Here is a 19,706-nt window from a genome sequence, read left to right as displayed (position 1 = left end):
TTCAATTTTTCTCAAGGGTCGAACAATGCTGCCGTCCATCTCCAGCAGTCACCAAGCGAGAGTACGGTCACATGGAGACCAACGAAACACACAAGCAGTCACACACTCTCACTGACAAGTGGTTTTGGGAACTATTAACGTTAAACAAGTCATCTCAAAAAGTCCCCGTTGGTGATGTCACAAAAGAGGAAATGATAGAACCACTGCTCGAGCTGCTGCTAGAGGAGCAGCGGCTACCGGGTATCAGAGCTTCTCAGGTTATAGCAGCTTGAGCCGGGGATGAGTGGGCGTGGCCAGCTCCAGCTTGTTTTCTTCAAGTGACAGAGTCCTGAAACGGTTCATTCTGGAAGGTACTAAAATAAAATGGCTGAAATAGCTTCATGTGAATATTATTTAGTGCAAAGAACTTCAAAAGCATGTCTGGCATTGAACATAAATCTATTTAAGTCATTAAATGTCTTAACTTCTTAAAATGCCACTATAGGATGCAGAGTTTAGTCTTATTATTGACTCCACCAAAGCTTTCAGTTACTTGATCAAAAAGTTCAGTTAGGTCCCAAATGTGTGTGAGGAAAATCTAAATTTTATAATGTTGTAATGCCCTTATTTTATTGTCCATCATTATTCAAATCTACTCAGTACCACAATTTGCTGCACTCTGGATCGCAAGAGTCAGTGTTTCAAAACTTTTCTAAAAGGTCAGCAATTCAAAACAGACTCGCCACGTTTATTTCAGAGCTAGCTTCCATTAGGCGCCATTCATTTTCCTAAATAAGAGAGGCATCCGATTATGCAGGCAACAACTTGGGCAGTTAAAGCTCGAACAAATAGATCTCACTGGACCTTTTAGTCAGATGTCACACTCGCTGGTCCAATTTGAGGACAAAATGTGCTTGTTTGCGGTAGTCAAATAAGGCACTTTAGGGGCTTAGAGACTCGCCCATCAATGGCACCATCAGGGAAGAATCTGAGCAGTCAAAAGTTCAACCGAGAGCGAGATAACAACACAAAATACACATCCACCGTCAGGCAGAACCATCTTTCTACTGACTGATGAGAAGAACAAAGACGCCTCTAACAGAGCTCGCTTCTCAGCATCATCGAGTCAGTCTGGGTTAACAGAAAGGGTTCAGACGGCCTAAACACGCAGCAGAACCCTGGCGAGTTTGCCATCTATTCTAAACAGCCTGCCTACCAAGTGTCTGGAAAAAGTGCATCAGAGAGAGCCGCCGCTGCTGCTGGTGGCTGGTTTCACTCAGCATTTTCATTTTAAGAATGCTCACTTCACTTCTAATGCTTCAAACCTTTTCACAGTCGTGTGGAAAATATTCAAGCTGCAGGTTTGGTTCTACTGCAGCTGGAGATGGATTAACAAACACAGTCGTTCTCTGTGGACAACTCTTTTAAAAGCAACGACTAAATTGTGCTACTTCATGTTTGCATTTATAAACACACATTTTCAGGAAAAATATGTGTCCCTCAGAAGTCTAATGGAAAATTCAACTATATTTTAGGACTTGAAATATACCCCCATTGGGAATATGAGAAGGACTAAGCAGTTGTACAGCTTGTGACTTTAATCTGAGTGACGAGGCAAAGCGTGAAAGTCTCATCTGTAAGGCATGATGAGCCAGGAGATGAATGGCTGTAAAACCAGTGAGACTCCACTCCCCATGGCTCCCTCAGTCCCAGAGCTCAAAGCCATGCTGTCCGTTTCAACGTCTTCTTCTCCCCACAACACACAAGCATGCAAGAATCCATACGAACTGCCCCCATGAAGCTGAGAACCATTGGCATGCAGGACACAACACAGCGAGGGCCAAGAGACAAGCGGACTCCCCCCTCCATCCTCCCTATATCCCTCTGCATGCTGATCATTAGATAGACAAAGTGGGAAGAGCGACGGGGAATGGGAGGAATGGAGGAGAGAGAGAGACGGGTGAGGCAGCGGTGCCAGGTCCCCAGTGGCTAAATCACATTTAATGCCCGGACCGAGCTCGATGAAACCGTCTGATGGCCACTGCTGTTAATATCGCCAAAATAATGGTGACTCTCGTTGGAAATGACAGGCTTTAAGTTTTAGAGAGCAAAAATGCCTAAATGACTCAGAGTCAGCCTTTCCTCCTCATCTTCAACTTTAACCATTTTTGAGGCACACCTCCGTTTTCCTGTCCGTTTCCCTGTCTTACCCTCATTCCATCTTTAACAGCAACAAAGGGATTAAAAACGGATTACTTCTGACATGTCAATGTGATGCGCCTGCTGAGTATAGCGCAGCCCCCCCCCCCCCCCCCCTTTCTCATGCAGCACTAAAGCCAATATGATACATACACAAAGAGGAAAAGAGGTCAGCCCTGTGTGAGTTTCGTAGAGGACAAAACTTCACGCATGCAAATGACTTCACAGGAAAAATGCTGGTTTCTTCCTTAAAACATTATTTTTGAGGTAATAAGTGTCTGCCTTCTGCCGTCCCCCTAACCCTGAGGTCTCATGCAGACGTGAGGATAAGCAGGAATACTTGAGGGACAAGTAGAGAGGGAGGAAAGACGAGTATTGTTATGGGGGTGATAACCTTTTCTCGTGATTCAAAGTACCTACGGCCAGCTCGGAAATGAACTATTGATTAGGAGTAAGGTGGAGGAGGGTGGAAACAAGTCCTGGTGACAGAAATCACAGCAGTCGACTAATCACCCATGCATGTTTTTATTTACCCTTGAACATAGAGAATAAAACATTCACATAATGCTTGTTTATGCAAGGAGGTAAAAATAATCAAACACGAAGCACAAACTCAGACAAGAAATGAATTCCACACGGACTTACTGTTTCATTCTGTACATTTAAAACACCGAAGGCACTGGCTTGCTCTACTTTCCACCACACAACTAAGAAGAAAAGGTTTTTCCTTTGTCTATGACATAGATTTGCTCTTTAAAACATGCATGTGGGATTTGGCTCTTGATGTCGGAAATAGTTTCAGCAGCCCACGTGAAGGTTCGGTATGTTCGATTTGGTACAAAAACATTAAAATGCTTACGTAATTTTGATGAATTATCTGTAAATTCACAATTCTGGAAAATAATTTTTTTTATGTTGTTGAAATGGATAAAAATGCATCAGTTCTGGTTTTGAGTGTTAAGCCAAATGTCGAATTCATTATAGCATTTAGGCGACAGTGTGTGATTTTTAAAGCGTTCATTCGCTCGTTATTTCAGAACATTGGCTGTGTCTCTAGAATAAATAAGTGCAAAAAAAGCTCTGGCGCTCCTTTTTCAGGAAGTAGTTAGCCAGTGGAGGGGGAGGGGCAGAAAACGCCTCGCCTCTGATTGGCCAACCACTTCATGACTCTACCACTGACTGTTTGCTTTGTAATGTTTGTATTTTATCTCCACAAATATCACAAGGTTGAAGGAGTTCTGCTTTGGAGTCGCTAATGCTAACAGTTAGCTTCTACTAGCAAAGAAATGCTCTTTTTCCTGGACGCTAAACCAACAGCCTTCCTAAAATTATGTAGATCTGAGTGGCTTTTCTAAGCTGATCTATTTTCTCAGCAGCTAATGTGGGAAACAGGGGTAGTACACCATTTTCAAGTTCAGCCTGCACGTTAAACTCAGAGCGACCGAACATATTTTAAAAATAAGTAAAAAAAAAAAAACAGGTTCTCAGAGTGGTCAGTTACACCAGTCAAATTGAAAATTGGTCATTTCCAGCCACTGACCAACTTTTAGGTCATCTCTAGAAATGGAGACTTAGCAAAAAGGTGTTTACTTTTAAAATAGAGGCTAGCCCAACATGGTCTGTTGAAGATAAAATAAACACAACAGGACAAGACATTTACACCCTAATAAACAAGTAATCCATCCACACTGTATATTGTTTTGTAATAATTAAAGTGAGATTAGATGTTATTGATTAGGCTTCCAGCATTTTCAACACTTTGAGAGTAATTAAGGAGCCATGTGTAGAAATAATCCAGTTAACCTTGAAATATCGGCAGATCTACTCAGGAAGAACCCACGGATTGTTTTAGTCCTGGTACGTCTCCACATGATTAAGATGTCATAATCACACCGCCAAAAGTCTTAGAGGAAACTTTCAGTCTGCAGGGAGATAAAGTTTCAGAGTCCGACTGATAAGACACTTGCTCAACATGAAGCTGCCGCTGTGATCAAACAACCCATCCAGTCACAGGGTGATCCGTCTAATCAGAGGATTACACCGCCACCTCTGTAGGAGATGAAACACCATCAACCAGCACAATCCTGCATTTAGGGTGAAGCCACAGTTCACTTGCAGCTCGTCACATTTCCAACTGTGCCCTGCCAGAAGTTCCAGAATCATTTTAATTCCTGTAATGAAGAATCCTGAAGAAGTGGAGAGTCATCTAAGGTCAAGTGTTTGGACTTGAGCTTGACCCGACTAGAATATCACATCCAGCATTCTGCATTTTCTGCTAATTAGATCCATCACTGTGCACCCCCTTCCAGCTTCAGCGGATCTCATTTATTTGCCGGTGTACGTCTCATTTGAAGCACCCGACTGGACCGGAGCCCAGAGAGAACCTCGAACTTGATCCAGCTCTTGGCGAACTACAACCAGGAAGCCACTCAATTGGCTTATCTATTGTGACCCTGGCCAGCTGATTTACAAACAGTCCTCTGTGGCACAGCACAAAGCAGCAGATTAGGGTGGAGGTTCAGAATCGGATGTGTGTGTGTGTGTGTGTGTGTGTGTGTGTGTGTGTGTGTGTGTGTGTGTGTGTGTGTGTGTGTGTGTGTGTGTGTGTGTGTGTTAAAAATCTGGATGGGATCTTAACCGTGCAGTGCGGTCAGAAAACAACACAGACAGGTGCTTATCTCGTGTGTGTGTGTGTGTGTGTGTGTGTGTGTGTGTGTGTGTGTGTGTGTGTGTGTGTGTGTGTGTGTGTGTGTGTCACACTGACTCTCTCACACCTACAGTCCGCTCCCTGTCTGTCTCTTTGGTCTATTGGCCCCACGAAGCCACCCAGTTGTGAAGCGATTTTGTCTTCCCACCAGCACCTCTTCTTATCCTGCAAGGCACGCTCGCCCCTCTGTTTTGTCTTTCCCTCCACCAAGCAGGAGCCGGAGGTACCCAACGCTCCTTGATGCTAAGATCACGCTTAACACAACAGTGCCACACTATGCCGGCTGTGGTGGAAGGCAGAGGAGAATTTTTACCCCCCCCCCCCCCCCACCCCCACCCACCGGCACTGCAGTAGCTGACAGAGGAAAGAGGTAATGCCATTGTGCTCCAGGATAATCTAAAAGTAGAAAATTTGCTGCCATTCAGGATAATCCAGAGCAACATCAGACAATCCTGAACCACCTGTTTTTATTTCCGCGCAGCCTTTGCCCACACATGATGGGGATGTGGGGGATGTGAGGAAAACGCAGCATCCTCTTCTAAATCCTCACCTTTACCTTTCACAAGCAATCACAAACAGGGCATTGACGGAGGCTAAACGATCGGCAGGAAGTGAGTTTGGGATGCTGAATAACCTCAAACACATGCAAACCTGCATTTCTGAAATGTCTTAAGAGGATCCGTGAACCACAGAGAAACGTGACATGTGGGTGCAACAGAGAGAAGTCCACTTCATTGCGTCAAAGACATAAAAACACAGATCACGAGCTGGAATCATCAGATGAGTGCTGAAAGGGACGCAAAGATGCAATTCTGAGGTGGGGGAAAGCGCAATAACTCACCGATGTGGATGATTGAATCCGAGAGCGCCGACTTCCACTGCTGGCTCCACAAAACAGCAACAAGCAACATAGCCAAGATAACTTTCATGGTGCCCAGAGATATATTCCACTCTACGAAGAAGAAGTCGGAAAACTACAGCTCTGTGGAGTGAGGTCGAGCGGAGTTAAAATCCCGGGAAACGAGCCTCCTCTCCTCAGTCCATCAATCTCTGTCTTGATTCGCTCTTTTCACGTTCAAGTGGATAAAAAAGGGAGAAATTCCAGGGTAGTTGGAGAGTGGCACCCTGTTGAAATTCCGTCCAACACTAAATCATGTTGTGGTTGAGGGAGAGACGCCGAGCTGCGGTGAAAACACGCCGCATCCAAACGCCGACGCGCCGAGACGAGCAGCCCGGAGGATGGTGCCGATCTTAGAGGGAACACATCTGGAACGGCACGGCAGTGTGGATGGAGGGGAGGGGGGATTCTTATCTTCAGATCCTGTGACGATGACCCGAGATCCCCAGGATTTTGTCTTCTTCTCCAGAACTGACGACGCAGTTCTCCCCCCCTCCTGCACCAATCGCCAAACAACCAGCAGCGGCAGCAGCAGCCTCAGTGGACCAAGCCAATGGCCAAAACTTCCATTTCTCCTGGGGGTTTGGAATCTTTCCCCCCTCTTCTTCACTTAGATCCCACCAAAATAATACAAACCAGAGCTCACTCTCTCACATCCACCAGCCAGTTTAGTTGGGGAGGAAATAATGCAAAGCCGTGTCACATGGCAACACCACGGATAGGTACTACATTCCAAAATGTTCTTCAGGGAGTGGGAATCTTGTGAAAGAGCTCCAAACGTCAGTGTTTTGATCTGCGCTTGGGGAAAAAGGTGGGAAAAGGCAGGCTCTCTGGGCAAAAGATTCAGAGGATGCGCACAACGACACGCCGCGGTCCGCACTCCGGATGCGGGTACTCGCGTCAGGCACGGCTCGCGCGGTGGCTGGTGAAGAGGAGGTATGCTGCGTCGTGGGAGAGAGAGAGAATAGCGAGAGAGGGAGCGGAGGTTGGACAGAGGATGGGAGGGGGGGAGGCAAGGAGGAGAGAGACAGAGAAACAGAGACAGAAACTGGCAGTTGGAGTTGCCAACAAGGGCGCATCTACTGTGTGGAATTACCTCGGTGAAAGCGAGATGAAATGGGAATATCAGGGAGGGAGGGGGGAGCGCGCAGGAGAGTCTGGAAAGAAATAAAAGAGAAGGAAACATCAGTCCTGTCATGGACGCCTGAACGTGGCAGCTGGCACGAGACACCTTTAAAATTTTTACATTAATGTGGTTTAAGTAGAAGTCACAATTTTATTACATATGTTGTTTAATTTACTCACATCTAATCGTTTACGCTTCAAGCACCTATCAACTATTTTTTAATCCAGCAATAAAATAAAATAACACCCTGGCTTTGTGATTGGCTCTTGTCCCATGAGATTTCCATTCATCTGCCAAAGACCTTGGATTAAGGATTAGAAGCCTTAGGACCATCAGGTCAACAGTTTTTTTAAACACACACTAGCAACATTGATAGGGATATGATGAAATCTGCTGTCAAACCTGACGATCCCTAAAAAGGGGATGTCGACTGATCCAAGGCAGGCATGTCAACGCCACGTCATTAAAGGTGGAATCAGGTATGGAGCCATGGGGAATTTTGTAGTCAATTTTCCCCTTTATAAGAATGTATTATATACCGGGGATGGTTGTAACACTCTCTGTTTAACCAGTCAGAAGCGAGCTATATTGATGTCATCAATACAGTTTATGCCCACTTGCAAACTGGCCACACTGCAAAGCCACGTGTCTCTAAGTTGAAAACAGCGTTCTGGAACCAAAAAAAAATAAACAAATACTAAATTTCAGGTAAGAAAGTAAATATTTCATAAAATTTTTTGCACACTGTCCATTGTGTTATAGATACAAATGTTTGACTTACGCTCAAGCAGTAGTTTCTCTTCCTTGATTTGATATCTAGCACAAGTGCTAGCTTTGAAGCTAAATGCTAAAATTTGTTAGCTTTTTAATGGTAACCTGGCGTGGGGTAGTAGGTTGTAACAGATCTGAAAATGTGTCACAACCTTCCCCCTACCATATTGAAATTTTACACTGGTCTCAGTTTTATGTCATGCCTAGGCAGTGGACGCATTCGGCGATCAGCAACACTGGAGCACCACAGGGGACTGTACTCTCACCGTTCCTTTTCACCCTGTACACCTCAGACTTCCAGTACAAATCAGAGACCTGCCATCTAAAGAAATACTCAGATGACTCTGCAGTTGTCGGGTGTATCAGAGATGGACAGGAAGCTGAGTACAGAGAGCTAGTGGAGCGCTTTGTGGCATGATGTGGAAACAATCATCTGGCCTTGAACGTGAACAAAACAAAGGAGATGATTTTAGACTTCAGAAGAAACAGGGTGGAGTCAAACACTGTTTCCATCATGGGAGAAGAAGTGGAGGTGGCTGAGGAATACAAATACCTTGGAGTTCACCTGGACAACAGACTGGACTGGAGAAAGAACAGCCGAGCCGTTGACAAGAAGGGACACAGCACCTGCACTTCTTGAGGACGCTTAGGTCCTTCAATGTCTGTAGCAAGATGCTGCAGATCTTCTACAAGTCTGTTGTTGAGAGTGTAATCTCTTCAGCCATCGTCTGTTGGGGTAGCAGCATCAGAAGCAGGGACCTGAAAAGGCTCAACAGCCTAATAAAAAAGGCTGGTTCTGTTCTGGGGACGACTGTGGAATCACTGGAGGAGATAATGCAAAGAAGGATTCTCCAGAAAATCAAGAAAATGATGGACAACCCTGAGCATTCTCTTCACAAGACTGTCCGACAACGGAAGAGTGTCTTCAGTCAGAGGCTTCTTCAGTTTTGCTGCAACACTGACCACTACTGGAGATCCTTCCTGCCAACAGCCATTGTAATATACAACAACTCTTTGATGACTTGATTATTATTCTGAGCTACTACAGCAATCAATTTCCCTCTGGGATTAATAAAGTATTTTTGAATTGAATTGAATTGAATTGACAGCCAGCGGTGTCCCTGCAGAAGAAGAAAAAGACAAAAGGCCTAAACCTGATGACACAAAAGAAGCAGACTCTGAAAATGTCTGCACTGTGCTTGGAGCACTTTGATAACTCACGGCCAAGGGAAAAGTGGATCAGATGTCTGCATTGTATACTTTAGGCTCATGAAGCCCACGAATCAAAGTGCTTCTGTACATTTATTAGTGTGGATCTTTTTTAGCGTTACCTCCATCCCCAAGCAGTGTTACAACCCCGGTACTGGGGTGGGTTGTAACAACATACCTCTTTATATTTAACAGTAATTTAACTAATGTGTGAGAATGTGGTAGAAGTCCAATGCTTGTAATCTGTACCAGACATATATGGGTACCACATGTTAAAAATTGAGCTCTTTACCGTAAAGAACCACTGAGTTACATTTGCTCAAACAAAAAGTGTTACAACCATCTCCGGTCTCCCCTAGAGGTTTTAAAAACTTTGCAATTGTCTGTAATCCACCAGTTTATAATGATGCATTTATGTAGAACATACAACATCTAAATAAAATCATTAGTAGAAGCTAGATATCTTTAAAGTTGTGCAAGCGAGAGAGAGACAGAGAGAGAGAGAGAGACAGAGAGAGAGAGACAGAGAGAGAGACAGAGAGAGAGAGAGAGAGAGACAGAGAGAGAGAGACAGAGAGAGAAAGAGAGAGAGAGAGAGAGAGACAGAGAGAGAGAGACAGAGAGAGAAAGAGAGAGAGAGAGACAGAGAGAGACAGAGAGTGAGACAGAGAGAGAAAGAGAGAGTGAGACAGAGAGAGAAAGAGAGAGAGAGAGACAGAGACAGACAGAGACAGAGACAGAGACAGAGAGAGACAGAGAGAGAGAGAGAGAGAGAGAGAGAGAGAGAGTTCTAACCCTTAGGAGTAAACTGTTGCTTCTGTGTTCATAAATATTCGTGCCCTGACAAAAAGATTACTTTCCTTAGATCTGATTATTGGGGCTATTTTTTATTTAATCTGATAATCAGTGAACAATTAAGGAGATTGTGTTTGTCGTGATGATATTTTATGGATTATACCGCTTTTCATTAACCATTTCATTGTAATTGCAATTTTTGGCACATACCAGAGAATTTGAAATTTTGAGAAAAAATCGACAAGATGGGCTTCAGATTGATTTGTCTGTAATATTTTCTAAAAGTTAAGTTTCATTTATTTTACTGTATTCTAAAAATTTAAATGTTTATTTTTAATTTCAGATTTTATCATCTAAGCATAGCTCTAAAGGTAGAGTAACATCTGTGTTAGCTGTTGCCATGCATGTGTAGTAATCTGATGTTAATTACTCTCTCAGATTTAAAACTTTGCTCAGATTATATAATCCTAGAATTTGTAAACATGCAGCATGTACAGATAACTTAAAATACGAATGAAAATAACAAATATTAGGCTCAGCTTAATCATGTAAGTTTAATTTAATGTTTTGTTGTAAAAGACAATAAAAAAGTTGGAACATCCCGTGGATAAAAACCATCAGAAGTTATATTAAAACTAAAAATCACTCTCAGAGCTTTGTTTGGAACCCGTTAGAGCTTCGGATTGATCTTTCCTCCAGATGGATCAGTTAGGCTCAGGCCGTACTCAAACACAAAAACGCAGCTCACTTCTAATGATTTAGGCATTGTCACTTTAAAAATACATGACTTAGAAATAAGGTTTATTTCAACCAACTGCAATACAAATCCTCCCTCATCATCATCATTTCCTTAAACTGTACTGTAACTTTTACACCGGGCAGAAGGAGTGCACCTGTGACGAAGCACTAAAAACCACTCGCAAAGTCCCCACCCCCACCCACCAGTGCATCAGGATGAAATCCAGCTCTGAAGTCAGAAGAACTCCCAGGAGGATATCATCATAAAATTGTGGCAAGTTATGGATGAGGCTGAGGGTTTAAAAGCATTTTTAAACCTTTAAAGTATTCCCAGGAGCTAAATGGTCCTGATTATTGTGGGATGGAAAACAGTTAGGACATCTTTAGAGAGGACTGAAGATGGCAGAGGAGTTTCTTTCATTTTACTCTGCAACAGATGGCCATTAGGGTCAAAAAGCTCTGGGATCGCAACCTCCAGCAAAATGACAAGCACATCAAACCATTTCATCACTGGTAAGGAGTGAAGAGGTGAATTTGTAAAACAATGTTTATGAATGGCAAAGTTTGTTACAAATCCGTGAATGCATTTTGTCCTCATGGGCTCCCGTAGAAGGAAACATGGCGTCGCCCAGACACTTGGACCTGCACCCTTGTATTTTGGATCAGATTTTTATGGTTATATGTTACAGAGCTGTGAATAATTTTCAACAACTGGGCATCATTTAGTTCATTTTTAATATTTCAATGGATATTTTCCAGAGGTGTGGACTCGAGTCACATGACTTGGACTCGAATCAGACTCGGTCATTTTAATGACTTCTGACTTGACTTGATTAAATCTATAAAGACTTACGACTTGACTCGGACTTGAATGTCAATGACTTCAATCGACTTGCATCTAGTAAGTAAGTAAATTTTATTTATATAGCACTCATCGCAGACATAGAATCACAAAGTGCTTCACATAGATCAAAACAAAGTAAAACAAAGTCATAAAATCATAAATGGATTAACATCATGAAATCAAAATGATCTCAAAACAGAATCAGATTAACATCTGAAAAAATAAAGCCATGAAATTATAAAATTTCATGAACAGATGAAAGATTAAAAATTAGATTTTAAAATAAGAAAATAAAAGATTTAGGTAAAATCTGCTTTAAATAAAAGGGTTTTTAGCTGTTTTTTAAAAGTGTCCAGACTGTCAGTGCTGCGTAAGGATAAAGGAAGATCATTCCAGTCGGGGTGCAACAGTCTGGAAGGAGCGATCACCTTGACTTTTATATCTGGTCTTTGGAACTTCTAGAAGGTTCTGGCGGGTGGACCTGAGGGCTCAGGTTGGAGCATGAGGCTTTAACAGTTCAGTAATATAGGGAGGAGCTTGACCATGTAGAGCATTGAAAGTTATAATCAGGATTCTAAAATGAACTCCAAAATTAACGGGTAACCAGTGCAGAGACATTAGAATAGGAGTGATGTGTGCTCTTCTGTTTGCTCCAGTTAGGAGCCTCGCTGCAGAGTTCTGGACCAACTGAAGGCGGCCAAGGGCTTTTTTGTTAAAACATGTGAAAAGTGTGTTACAGTAATCTAGACGGGTGGAGATAAAGGCATGGAGAACCATTTCAAGTTCATGTTTTGACACCAACCTTCGCAGTTTGGAGATATTTCTTAAGTGCTAAAAACTGTTTCGGACCAACGTCTTTGAGTGACCTTCAAGAGACATTGATTGGTCAAAAATAACACCCAATTAAGTTTGTCTTGACGGCAGAGGATAAATGACCAAGTTTTAGACTAATCAGGGGAACCATGATCTCAGGGGCAATGATCAGACATTCAGTCTTTTCAGAGTTTAACTGAAGGAAGTTATCTTCTAGCCAGCTGGTGATAGCTGTTAGACACTGTAGAAATTCAGACAGTTTGTAGAACTCAGAATCCTTAAAGGAGCAGTACAGCTGAATATCATCTGCATATAGGTGATAAGACATTTTGAAAAGAATCAAGTCTCTGTCCAAGAGGGTGTATACAACAGAAACAACAGTGGACCCAAAACAGAGCATTGGGGTACCCCACAGAACAGATCAGTAGAATCTGACATGATTTGGTTTATACAGACACTGTAACTTCTGTTGGAAAGGTACGATCTAAACCAGTCTAGAACAGTTCCAGAGATCCCCACCGAGTTACCAAGTCTGTTAATTAAGGTGCTGTGATCAACAGTGCCAAAAGCTGCAGAAAGATCTAACAATACTAACACTGAATTCCCTGTTGTCTGCAGCCATCATGATGTCATCTGTTGACTTTATGATGACTTGAGCATATTTGATATTTTAGCACAAAAATGGCGCGGTATGGACAAAACTCACAAATCATTCTTGGTTCTGGGTTTGATCTTGTACCGCTAAATGCAGCAGCACTTTGCTTATAATCAGTTTCAGTTGCACTTTCTGCTTGTTTGAGCAAATAAATTAAGCTTTAAGAAGATTTATTTCCAGTATTTTTTTATTATCATTGTCATTAAATTGAAGTTGGACTGATGACTTGATTATGACTTGAAAATTCAAAGTTAAGGACTTGGACTTGACTTGGACTTCCACATCACTGACTTTGGACTCAACTTGGACTTGGTTGACTTTGACTTGGACTTGACTTGAGACTTGACTGGAAAGACGTGTGTACTTGCAAAGCAGTGACTTGGTCACACCTCTGATATTTTCAGAGGTTAACACACAAAACTGCACATTGTCATGTTAATAATTCAAATGACAAAAAAAAGTAAAAACTATGGATTCCTGATTTCATTACAGGTGAAATTGGCTAACATTTAATTAACTGGTATCAAAAAATTCCCCAGTCTGGTGACTGTCTGGGATCGTTGTGTTTTAAATGCATCCTAATGAAAATATGGATTTGTTAATTCACCTGCAAAGATTCTCACTCCCTATCCCCATGAAACTGCTTCCAGAAGACCTTCACAATCTTCTCTCATGACAAACATGGTGGCATCAACAGTATTCAAGTGTTTTGGATGAAACATTCCATTTCTGGAGGAATTTTGTCCCCGTTTTTCTTTGCCAATCCGTTTTATTTCAGCCACATTTGAGAGTTTTTCCAGCATCAGCAACATGGTCAATGCCAAAGTCTGGAATATCTCTACCAGGATATTCTGGAGGAGAGCAGAATTCGTGATTCCTTCAGTTACAACAAAGCAGCCCCAAACCATCACATTACCCTCATGTTTGACTGTGAATGACACTTTATTTTAAAAAGTAGGGTCAGTTTGTAACTTTTCCCAAAAGTTCCACAATTGATGATGATTATCAAGATATTTTTGGCAAATGTAAAACATGCATCTGTGTTCTTTCTGCTTAGCAGAGGTTTTAAAGTCCTCCATGATGCCATTTTTCCTAGACTCATTGTTGATTCATAAATTCTGACCTTAAGTGTTGCCTTCAGGCGCCTTAGATGTTCTGAGTTCTGGTTTCTAAAATTCAAATTTATTCCTGAAATTATAATAGCTTTATGGTTGATGCAGCATGTGTTTATGAAGTGCTCTGTACTAAATATCTCTCGCATTAAGTGATTACAGCAGTTTTATTCTTGACATTTTTGGTACCTTCCAGAATGAGTTGTTTTGGGGCTCTGTCACTTTAAGGAAACACGCTGGAGCTGGACACGCCCACCACTTCCCCACTCAGGCCGCTAGAAGCTGAGAAGCTCCGATATCCAAGAGAGGTTCGGATTAGAGCCTCTGCTTTTCCAGCATGAAGAGGTGAGAGATGGTTGTTTGCCAATTTTCCCATTTGTGACATCAGAAACAGGGACTTTTTAAAACGGCTTGCACAAAATTCCTAAAACCAATGAAAAAAACAGATGGACTGGTTTCACGATGTTTGGAGTATTTATTGAGACCTACATAGCAGCAGGAAAGAATGTAAATGGTGAGTTTTGCACAATATTTTAAATAAAATCTTAAAATTAATTGATTCTTAAACAAATCTATGAATTCTCTAGATGAAAGCACATTCTTAGATTTTTTTAAGTCTCCACTTAACACCTGAATGACTTCAACCTGATAGAAAATCTCCTATAGGAGGTATTTAGAGCCATGAGAATTAAAGTGCTATCAGATTACAAACCTACAAAAATGCAGAAATAAGAGAAAGCAGAGAACGTATTCACTGTAAGACACAAAGTCTAATTTAGGTATGAACCGGGTGGCTGATCACTATGCAGTCGTCACCAGCTCTCAAGGACACTCCCCGTCTTTGGGGGTAAGTTGGGGGTGAAAGCAGATGAAGGTCTGCATCTGCATGTGCACGAGGACGTGCATATGCTTAAGTTAAAGCCTGGTATTTTGATTGCATAAGTTGACACAACAACAAGCGCCCCCTGAGGCCATTAAGAGTCAGCGCAGCAAAAGCCAACACCACAGCCTCAGGAGCCAAGCCTGCTATTGTGAACACACGTCCTCTCAGTGCACTCTGATAGTTCACATTGTGTGTGTGTGTGTGTGTGTGTGTGTGTGTGTGTGTGTGTGTGTGTGTGTGTGTGTGTGTGTGTGTGGTGTGTGGTGTGTGGTGTGTGTGTGTGTGTGTGTGTGTGTGTGTGTGTGTGTGTGTGTGTGTGTGTGTGTGTGTGTGTGTGTGTGTGTGTGTGAAACAAAAGACCAAATGGACTCGAGTATCATCCCACACTTTTAAACAACTCGCCGCCCACAGATGAGATGTATTCTTAGATGGAGGCAGATGTGAATTCTAGTTTTTCCTTTGCTTCCAGTGTTACCAAAAACAAAGCTGACATGTGTCAAACTCATCTAAACAAAAAAGCACTCTGATTCACCTTTTTTTGTCCATTTAATGCAATCTGTTGACTTTTTTGTGATGCAATGCAAATAGTAACCAATAGCTTTGGAGCTGCAAAGCCATTACAAAGTATTGTTTGAAAAATTGTTTTCTTCTCGCACGGTTCCAACTTCGTTCACACACAGGAAGATATTACCCAAACCCACAGCATGAAGCCATCTATCACCGCGCGACCTGGGAATGCACGAAACCCAATGAATCACTACAGTTCTGCTATAATAAGAAGCGCCTTCTTATTTATTTATGTGCTGTGTTTACGTAGCAATATTTTAGTGGCATCACCTGTCCACCTACCAAGCCATTAATGCTAATGGCTGTCTAATGTGGCAAAGAGGGATGTATCTGCAGGCATCAGAGAGCACAATCTATGCACAGCACCACACAAAGCTCCCAAAGTGAACCCCTGTCCCAGCCTACAAAAATAAAACTGGTGTAACAGAGATAACACTTCATATAGACACAGCTCTGAACTAAACTCTTCATGATTTCATTAGCTAGATGCTTTATTTATGAATGTATTAAAGCTAAAGAATGCAAAAGTTTTTTAAAGATAAATATTATCAAGTTTCTCATGAGATCTTAGCTTTTAGATTATGAACCGCTCATCTCATCTCTGCATGATTTTAACAGTTTTTATTACTAATGAATTAATCTCTCATCTGGTCTTAACGACTTCCTGCATGACTCAGATTGAAAGCCTTTTTATCTGTTTGATGATCCTAAACTAAAGGACAGCGAGTTAAAGGCTGGGATGGGGAGTTCGGTGTGCTGGCAGCCAGAGATTGAAAGATTTGGATGGAGAGCACAAGAAAGAAGTAGATTCTAGCCTGCAGGCATGTATTGACTTGACTCCTGGAGCAGATGAGAGCATCTCAAGTGTAATTATACAGGAACTCTTTTTTTTTTCTCCCTCAGTATCAATATCTGGAAAATATGCTAACATTCAAAGTGCAGTTGGAATTTGCTAGTTACAGGTTTGACCAACTACTTTTAAAATGTTAAACATCAGATATTCATATTGGGGTTGACTGTTTGTTCCTTGGAGTGACTTGCATGTTTTTTTTTCTGCTGTGGCACTGATTTTTTTTAAAGCTTTCGCCTTTTTCTTACTCCATCTATTGTTAAGTTTGCATGGATTCGTTGGCTTTCAAAATAAAGCCACTGGAGTCCAAATGTCCAAACAATGTCCAAAGTTTCTAAATGTCTCAAAACAGTGTTCTCAATATCCCTGCATCGGCGGCAGGGCTTTGCTCTCATATTACTTTCATTTTGATCATGTACATGACGTGTTCCTGTTAAATGATCCATCCATCCTCTTCCACTTATCCAGAGTCAGGTCGCGGAGGCAGCAGCCTAACCAGAGAGACCCAGACTTCCCTCTCTCCAGCCACTTGGGCCAGCTCTTTCAAGTGAATCTAAAGGTGTTTCCTGGCCAGGCAAGAGACATCATCCCCCCAGCGTGTCCTGGGTCTTCCTTCAGGCCTCCTAGCTGGACGTGCCCAGAAAACCTCAACAGGGAGACAGTCAGGAGGCATCTTAGATGCCCGAGCCAACTCAACTGACTCCTCTCGATGTGGAGGAGCAGAGGATCTACTTTGAGCCCCTCCCGGATGAATGAGCTTCTCAGCTTCTCCATGGGAGAGCCCAGACAACATGTGGAGAAAACTCTTTTTGGCCACTTCTATCTGCAATCTCAATCTCTTGGTCACTACCCATAGCTTGTGAGCATATGTGGATGTAGCAATGTATTAATAATAATTATACTAATAATAATGAGTATCCTGCTGTTTTTCAGCCCACCACCAGCAAACCTCTGCATCACTTGTCTATGGGACTTTGGAACTGCCAATCAGCTGTAAACAAAGCAGACTTCATTACCGAATATGCAAACCACCTGTCACTCGATGCACTAGCTCTCACTGAGACCTGGATCAAACCATGTGACAATGCTACCGCATCTGCTCTCTCAATAAACCACACTTTCTCCCACACTTCTCGTGCATCTGGCTGAGGTGGTGGAACGGGCATGTTAATTTCCAACAAATGGATATACAGTCAGTTGCTGCCCATCACCAAATACAACCCCTTTGAATACCATGCCATCCAGGTAACTGTACGGAAAAAAATCTTTTTGGTTGCCATATATCGCCAACCAGGTCAACTCGTAGACTTTCTTGATGAACTCGACACCCTGCTCTCCATTCCTGAGCACGACTGTCCCACATTGTCCTTGGAGACATGAATATTTACCTGGACAATCCCAGCTCATCAGGCTTCCTGTCACTAATGTCATCAATTGATCTAAAACTAGTACGAAGTCCTCCAACCCACAAAACTGGAAAAGCACTTGACCTCAATTTCACCAGAAACTGTGCCATAGACACAATCTGTCGCACCACTGCATCTTTCCGATCCTTACTTCATCCATTTCAGCACGACTCTACAAGGGAGGTCCACTGCTTCCTCCCCAGTGGTCTCATTCCGCCGCAACCTCCGCAATCTGGCACCCAACCACTTCTCTCTTGTTGCCTCCACTCTTCCATCTCCCAGCACATTCTCTGCTTATGAAGTGAATGATGCCACCGAGTCACTCTGCTCCACACTCTGCTCTTGCCCTAACAACTTGTGCCCTTTAGCCACTAAACCTGCTAGATCCTCTCAGTCACACCCTTGGTGTCATGGTCTGTGTCCTGTGTCTCCTTGTGTTCTCCATCCCTCTCTAGTTTTCCCTTATGTGTCTCCTTGTGTTCCCCAGGCCACTCCAGGTTTTTTCCCCTTAGGTGTTTCCCCCAGGTTTCAGCATCCCTGTGTGTCCCCAACCCCCTCCAGGCTCTCTAGGTTTCCCTTTAGACACCTTTTATCATTAGTCTTCTGTTAAGTGTTTTATCTAGTTTGTTTTCTCCTTCTAGTTCATTTTGCTCCCTTCCCCATTTTTAGGTCTGGTTTTCTCCCCTGATCCGTTGTGTTCCTCCTCTGTTTATTGGTCTCACCTGTGCACAATGCCCTAATCACCCAGCCCTTGTGTATATAACCCTGTCTGCGTCTCCGTGTGGTTGTTGGTCCATTGTCTGTGTCAGCGTTGTCTCGCCCCCTCTCTAGATATTTGGAATTTCTCTAGGTCTCTTGTGTTTTTGGATATTCCCAGGGTTTTGATTCTTGGATTTTTGGTTTTTGGCTTCCAGCCCTTTGGCTTTACCCCTAAATAAAGGATTTTTACATTTTCACTACTCCTGCCTTGTGTCATCCTGGCTCTGCATCTTGGGTCCTAACCTCCCCCATCTCACAGCGTGACACTTGGCTAAATGATACCCTATTGTCTCTATGCACCAATCTTAGAGCTGCGGAACAGAAATGGCGCAAAACAAAAGATCCTGGTGATCAATTGAAATTTCATGAATTACTGCCCTCATTCTCTGCCAGCATCACTGATGCAAAGAAAGCTTTCTACACTGACAAAATTCTCAGCTCTACTACTCTCAAACTATTTTCGGCATTCAAAACTCTGCACAACCCTCCGTCTCCACCTCCTACCAACAATCTATCAGCTGACACCTTTGCCTCATTCTTCACTGACAAAGTGGCAGCTATAAGCAAACAGTTTTCTCAACTGGCCACTCCTGAACATTAGCTACCACAAACTCCTTCTAGCCCAACCATCTCAAGCCCTACTGCTTCATTTTCCTCTTTTTCCCCTCTCACTGAGAACTGTGTGTTCAAGCTTCTCACGTGCAGCTGCCCTACTACATGCCCACTCGACCCCTTTCCGACGAAGCTGCTGCAAGCTATTGCTCCTACAGTAGCTGCAGCAGTCACACATGTGATCAACGCTTCACTGGCATCCAGTACATTTCCCACCTCTCTCGAGCATGCTCAGGTTAAACCGTTGTTAAAAAAAACATCTCTTCCTCCAAATCATGTGGAGAACTACCGACCCATCTCTTTCCTCCCTTTTCTGTCCAAAATCATTGAAAGGGTGGCTTTCAAGCAGATCACAGAATACCTCTCACAAAACTGTCTGCTTGACCCTTACCAATCGGGGTTCAAAAAGGGCCACTCCACTGAAACTGCTCTGTTAGCAGTGACTGAATCCTTAAAAGAAGCTAGAGTGACTGCCAAATCCTCAGTGCTTATCCTGCTCGACTTATCGGCTGCATTTGACACGGTCAACCATGGCTTCCTTTTGTCCGCACTCTCTACCATGGGCATCACAGAGAAAGCACACGCCTGGTTTGAATCTTACCTCACAGGACGATCATTCAGTTTATCTTGGCTTGGACAATCCTCCACAGTGTGCCATCTTGCCACAGGAGTCCCCCAGGGCTCTGTAGTAGGACCTCTTCTCTTTGCCATATACACCACCTCACTGAGCGAGATCATTTGATCACATGGCTTCTCCTACTACTGCTATGCAGACGACACCCA

The 19,706-nt window shown here is 42.9% G+C and overlaps 1 protein-coding gene across 4 annotated transcripts in view; it reads right to left on the bottom strand.

Moving 5' to 3' along the window:
• grid2 (glutamate receptor, ionotropic, delta 2) overlaps positions 1 to 19,706 on the bottom strand; it is an 812,001-nt gene that overhangs the window by 736,912 nt on the left and 55,383 nt on the right. The window contains exon 1 of one of the 4 annotated variants that reach the window (XM_070546131.1): positions 5,727 to 7,632. The exons of 2 other annotated variants lie outside the window; for them this stretch is intronic. In XM_070546131.1, the coding sequence (XP_070402232.1) occupies positions 5,727 to 5,814 (88 nt within the window). In that variant the 5' untranslated portion in view covers positions 5,815 to 7,632. Of the gene's footprint in view, positions 1 to 5,726; positions 7,633 to 19,706 lie in introns of those variants that run through there. One more of the 4 variants, XM_070546129.1, reaches the window with a different exon arrangement.

The sequence above is a fragment of the Nothobranchius furzeri genome, chromosome 17, assembly GCF_043380555.1.
Source record: "Nothobranchius furzeri strain GRZ-AD chromosome 17, NfurGRZ-RIMD1, whole genome shotgun sequence".
NCBI lineage: Eukaryota > Metazoa > Chordata > Actinopteri > Cyprinodontiformes > Nothobranchiidae > Nothobranchius > Nothobranchius furzeri.
The sequence above is the reverse complement of the archived record's forward strand: the minus strand, read 5'-3'. Positions and strand labels throughout refer to the sequence as shown.